A 6,195-nucleotide genomic window follows, 5' to 3' on the forward strand; every position below is an offset into this window, starting at 1 on the left:
CAGTGCCCTTTTCCTGGTGGCACATACTTTTGGGAGTAAGAAACTTGGGGGTGGGGTTCAGTGTTGGGTGCCATTCTTATCTTAGCTCAGCATAGCTATTATAGGATTAGCGACTCCCTGCCTCCAGGAAGGCCCAGGACCCATCTAGATCAGCTTCTCTCCCTGTCTACTGCATCCTACAGGTCCTGCTGTCTTCCTTGCCCAGTCAGCTTAAAGCCATTGCTTCTGCCATTGCCCCAGTGTGGGTCCAGTTGCATCAGAACCCTATACCGGAAGGCCTTGAAAGCCTCAAAATTAGCAAATGCAGAGGAACTTTTCTACAAAAGCAAATGTGTTCTCCCATATCCTAAAACGTTTGCGTGGCAAATAAAATAATAAATACTTTTGCAAACGCAAGGACCAGATTTTGATCTCTAAAAACTATGCAAAAGTGGAAGGCGTGGTGGTATGTGTGTGTGATCCCAATGATGGAGAGGCAGATGAGGGAGGAGAGGGTTCTGGGGGGTGCTGGCCAGTCAGTTCTTGCCAAATGGTGAACTCTAGACCAGTGAGAGACCTTGTCTCAAATGAGGTGGATGGTGCTCCTGAGGTTGTACACACACACACATACACACACATAAAAAATAAAAAAAGTAAAAACCTCCTTTTACTACAGAGTGAAATCACGCAGTGAGTGGTTCCTGTTGCGCCTCTGGCATAGACACGGCTCTTCCCCTTAAGGCTCCCTGCAGTCCGGAGCAGGAGCCCTGTGCCACCTCCGAGTGCTCTCCTCCAGCAGTGTGCGGTGCCCTCTCAGCCCTTCAAGTCCTCGCGCTCCTCCCTCATGGCCTTCACAAGCCAGTCCCGTTCTGACCCCTGCTCGGAGTCGCTGGCGTCACTCCCCTCCACGGTCAGCAGCTTCGAGTAGTTGATCCTCTGTTCTCGGGGCAGCCTGGACTGGGTGGACAGGAACAAGGCCAGCCAAAGCAACAGGACCACACAGCAGGCTTGGTAGAGCACAGCTATGCCGAAACGCATGACAACGAAGCCCCCCGCAAAGCTGCCTAGGCTGCCACCACTCTCATAGAAGTGACCTCGGAACAGGGTGCCTAGAGACCTCTCCACGCCAGAGGTGGACAGGTCCTCTATGGAGACCCCCACGGCCCACCACAGAGCCCCACTGCTGATGGCACTCAGGATCTGAACCGGTAGGACAGACCACCAGCTCCAGATGAAGGAGTAGTAGAGCAGCTGCAGAGCCAGGCAGCCCAGCCCCAGCCCCAGCACACCCACCCGTGACAGTTTCCTAAGCAACCAAGTTCTGAACGGATGAAACAGAATTTCTCCTAGTGAACTGAGAGCCACCGAGAAACCCATCACCAGCTCGCTGCTGCCATGGTCCTTCATGTGCCAGAACAGGAAGTTCTGCACCGTACTGGCAGTGGCTCCTATCCAAAGGACAGTGAAGGCTAGGAGGATGAGGCGGGCGTCACTCCGTATGAGGGACAGTGCTTTGATGGTTTTGTAGCTGGGCCCCTGTTTCTGGTCGATGGGGACAGGAAAGGCTGTGCTCAGCGCTAAGGCCAGAGTACTGAGCAGCGCGTAGCTGTAGAAATGAATCACGCCCCGAGGACCATTGGTCACCAGGAAGCATTCCAGATGCCCCACCAAGGCTGCGATGCCACATACACCTGCTGACATACCCAATAATCTCCAGAGCCACAGGTCTCTGTTCCGGTCAGTGGCGTCAACAAAATCCAGGTATTCGTAAAGACTGTCATCTGCTACCTGTGCCAGAGGGGCTGTCAGCAGTTCCCAAAATACCACAAACCCCAAGGAGAGGATGAGGGTCCACTGCGGCCCTTTCAAGGAGTGGCTGAGGGCCTGGGCATCCCGCTGGGCCTTTGACAAGTTGCCTGGACTTCCAAGGGTTGTACTTCCAGGAAGTGGACCCAGGGTAGCATTGACCACCTCAAAAGTCCCTTCCTGGGAATTAACTCTCAACCCGGAAGTGACAGGATGGTGATCTTGGGTAGTGATCCTGGCTTCTGCAACAGAGTCAACTAAATAGGCCTGCAGGCCTTCTTGATCGTTACCAAATCCGTTTGGAAAGCCAGACGTGTCCAGGGCTCTGGTGTGTCTGCTGCCTGGGAGGCTGGGTGCTCCTGCCCAGTGGTTTGGGACTGATCCCTGGATGGAGGTCATGGTCACAGTTCGTGGTAGGACAGTGGAGATCACTCTGTTGCTTCCATTACAAAAGTAATTGCCCGGATTTCTGTCCGCCGGTGGGATGAGGACCATCAGGAGGCTGGCTCCTGCGGAGCCCAGCAACGAGCCAGTCAGAAACATTCTCCTTTTGTGGTAGCGTTTAGCCAGGAAGGCACAGAAGGGAGTCCAGCAGGCGGCGACCAGGTGCTTGGTTCCCATGAGGACGCCCACCCAGGGTGCCGTCACACCCAGTTGCCTCAGGTAGAGGGTCAGGAACGGGGTCACACAGGCATCCCTGACCCCGCACACCAGATGGAAGAGCCTGGCCACCCCCAGTGCCCTGGGGACGTCCCACTGCGGGTTGGGGCTCATGGCTGCGGGAGTCCGTCAGACCCAGAAGGGCACAGGACCGAGCTGGACGCGGGGCGCGCGGGACTCCATATCCCGGGGAGGGAGGATCACGGGCTCAGGGTTCCGAGCAAATCGGACTGCGCCTCCAGCCCCCGGCGTCGCCTCCGGTCACCTGGCCAACGGCTGCTTTACTCCCCCACGTCCGGCCACCCTCCCGGAAGTGGCCCCGCCCCAGGAGTGAGGCCTGGCGGGGGCGGAGTCCGCGTACCTGTTGTCAGCACCTACAGCACCTGCGCCCCACCTGCGCTACCCGTGAGTAGCATCGTGTGATGCTCAGCGCGTTTGGAGCTTGACCGTGGGCGCTACTCGGCTCCTGAACTGCCTCAGGCATGAGAAACTGTCAGGGTCAGGATAGGGACGAGACTGGGAGAAGAATAGGGTGAATGACATCCGCACATCTCTCTTCCTCAAGTCTATTCAGAGGAACACTGGTCAGTGGCCATCCGGAGTTGGCCCTGTTCATCGTAAGTGACATCGCCATCACCAAGACTCACACCTCCCCTCCCCTGCTTTGCTCTTATCAAGGGCACTTTTGTCTATAAATCTTTCTGTTCACCTTATTGCTCCCGGGGAGGCGGCTGCTTTGGCTCCCAGACCAAAAAACAATTGCACCACATGTAAACAGCCCCCAGAAGAGGTGTGATCTTGGGTCATACTAAATATATCCCCCCCCCCGAGGCATTTCCTGTCTCACATGAACAAAGAAAGATTCCAGTGGTTCAAATCATTTGGGATTGTATCATAGGTTTTCCTCCAAAACGGCCAATCATCTAGCTACTGATTTAGTAATTTTTCTATTCTCACACCCAGGGCCTCCATGCAAGCTAGCTGAGCACTGAACCACTGAACTACATCCCAGCCCTGACCTGGTCAGTGCTTCATTCAAGGCTTGCTCACTGTACCTAGTTTGACTATGGATTGGAGGGTGTGGGTGTTTGCCGACCAGTATGTAGGGTAGCTGAATTTGACTCAATAATGGCTTTCACTGTAAACTGGTAGACAGCGTGTTCACTTAACCTTCCTGACCGACAGGCTTGTAATGGTTACTTAAAAACTCGGGATTGCTAGCTGGGTATGGTGACATATACCTGTGAGTCAACACTTGAGGGCTTGAGGCAGGAGGATGGTTCACCCTCACCCTCAGCTGTGTGAGACCTTGTTTATAAACCTAAATAAAAACAAAACAAAAACCCAAATGATTGATGGTGTGTGGTGGCTTCGTCATATAATCCCATTATTTGGAGCTGGAAACAGGAAAATCAGTTCAAGACTGGCTTTAGTTACCTGAGACCCTATCTCAAAAATGTCAACCAATAAATTAACCAAACACACACGTGCACACACCGCACGATTATTGTGAGTGCTCAAACTGGTATGCAGCTGTTCACATCACCTCAGTGCAGAAAAAATAAAGTTCCAGCGCAGACTCAGTGAGACTGTCATCATTACCAGTTTCAAACCACGGAGATCCCCCCCAGCCCACCTCCTTCAGCTGTCAGACATTACCCTCACTTGCCAAACTCCACAGTCTCTCCCACAGCTGCACTGGGCTTGTCTGCGTCTGCCCACCTGAGAAAATGTTCCCTGCTTCCCATGCCATGGGGGAGCAGAGACTTCCTGGAAGCCTAGACTGCGTTTGGGCCAGTCTATTAAACTAACCTCAGAGCCCTACTTACTTCCTTCTTGGTTTGAGAATGGGCCTTGGGACTTTGCCCCATTCCTGGAACAATGAGGTCAGAGGTCAAATGCCAGAGACATCCCCCATCCTGTATTGATTTAATGAAACTGTTCCCTGTGCACTCAGATATTTGAACACTTGGTCCCCAGTTGGTGGCATTGTTTGGGGAAGCTTAACAGGCTTTGCTGAAGGAAGTATGTCACTGGGGTTGAATTTTGAGAGTTTAATTTTGTTTTAAAACAGGATCTCATGACCAGGGGTGGTGGCGTATGCCTTTAATCCCAGAGAGAAACCCTGTCTTTAAAAAAACAAAACAAGGGGCTGGAGAGATGGCTCAGTGGTTAAGAGCATTGCCTGCTCTTCCAAAAGTCCTGAGTTCAATTCCCAGCAACCACATGGTGGCTCACAACCATCTGTAATGAGGTCTGGTGCCCTCTTCTGGCTAACTCCGTACAAAAATAAATAAATAAATATTTTTAAAAAAACAAAACAAAACAAAACAAAAAAACCTCCACCCCCAAAAGAGAAAAAGTCCCTACTAGGCCTCTACACTACGTCAGGCATGAGAAACTGTCAGGATCCAGAAAAAAAGACTGGGCTGTCCCAAAACAACAACCAACCCACCCAAAACAGGCCAGGCTGGCCTCAAACTCAGAGATCCACCTGCCTCTGCCTCTTGAGTGCTGAGATTACAAGCATGAGCCACCACATCTGGCAAGGGCTTTGAGAGCTTTGATCTCTCGGCTTTTTTTATTGTGTCTGAAGATGTGAGCTCTTGCCTTCTGGCTGCCATGCTCGTTGCTTGTTGCCACTCCCTCTCACCATGATGGACTCATATTCCTCTGGAACCATGAGCCAAAATAAACTGTTTCTCCGGTTGCTTTTTGGCCATGATGTTTTCCATAGCAACGGAAGAGGAAGCAGTATAGATTCCCGATTTCAAAGGGATCTGCCACCTTCTCTCTCACTGTCCTCTGGGACTCTATCAATCTGACAGGAAGGGACTCGGATCTAAGCCCCTTGGACTTGGTCTGTTTCTCTCCTACCCTGCAGCTGGTGATGGGGCCGAGGACACTACAGCTTTGTTTGTCCCTGATCTTTTGTACCTGGATATGTGTAGTGACATTTCATTTGTATTTTAATAACCAAAGCTTTCCTGAAGGTCGGTGCAAAGCAGCCACACTTGTCAGCCATACAGGCGAGGCAGTGGTGGCACACACCTCTAATCCCAGCAGCCACACCAGTTAGCATAGAGGCCAGGCATGGTGGTGCATGCCTTTAATCCCAGCACTAGAGAGAAATATAAGGCAGGAGGAGGCAGGAACTCACTCTCTTTCAGTCTGAAGATTTCAAAGAGGTAAGAGCTCTCTAGTGGCTTGGCTGCTTTTGCTTTTCTTCAAGTTGAACCCCAATATCTGTCTCTGGGTTTTTATTATACACGTTACAGATGTGCAATTTTTTTACTTAAGACATCATCATCATCATCATTATTATTCTTTAATTCTGATTTCTCTGATGCTGCCCTGCATTCCTGCCTCTACTTGGGAGAGTCCTGAAGTTAAGAAAAATTAGGTGATGAAAGAGTAGGGGGCCAGACCACAGCAGTGGATATGACACAGAACTGTGGCCTGGCCTAAGAGAATCCATTCGGTTAGATTAAGTTCTGTCTTCTGATTTCTTTTGCAGTACAAATAGGGCCACGGGGATGGCAAAGGTGATTACTGTCAAGCTTGTTGACCTGAGTTCTGTTCCAAGACCATACCATGGAAGGAAAGAACAAATTTCTACAAATTGTCTTTGATATATTTATACATACATACATACATACATAATACATACATACATACTGCAGCACACACATGTGCACACACACACACACGCAGAAACACTTTAGAGTGCTTTTATTGATGCTATCATTC

General features: G+C 50.9%; 1 protein-coding gene across 1 annotated transcript; it reads right to left on the minus strand.

Moving 5' to 3' along the window:
- Window positions 1-675: 675 nt before the first annotated feature.
- On the minus strand, window positions 676-2,621 carry Mfsd6l (major facilitator superfamily domain containing 6 like). Its single transcript, XM_005349825.2, has one exon. The coding sequence runs from the start codon at window positions 2,557-2,559 to the stop codon at window positions 793-795; it is 1,767 nt and encodes a 588-aa protein (XP_005349882.1). The 5' UTR covers window positions 2,560-2,621; the 3' UTR covers window positions 676-792.
- Window positions 2,622-6,195: the final 3,574 nt, after the last annotated feature.

This window comes from Microtus ochrogaster, chromosome 7, assembly GCF_000317375.1.
Source record: "Microtus ochrogaster isolate Prairie Vole_2 chromosome 7, MicOch1.0, whole genome shotgun sequence".
In the NCBI taxonomy this organism is placed as follows: domain Eukaryota; kingdom Metazoa; phylum Chordata; class Mammalia; order Rodentia; family Cricetidae; genus Microtus; species Microtus ochrogaster.

Excerpts from the sequence above, each read along its gene's own strand:
- Mfsd6l (XM_005349825.2), bottom strand. The coding sequence starts at position 2,559 with ATGAGCCCCAACCCGCAGTGGGACGTCCCCAGGGCACTGGGGGTGGCC.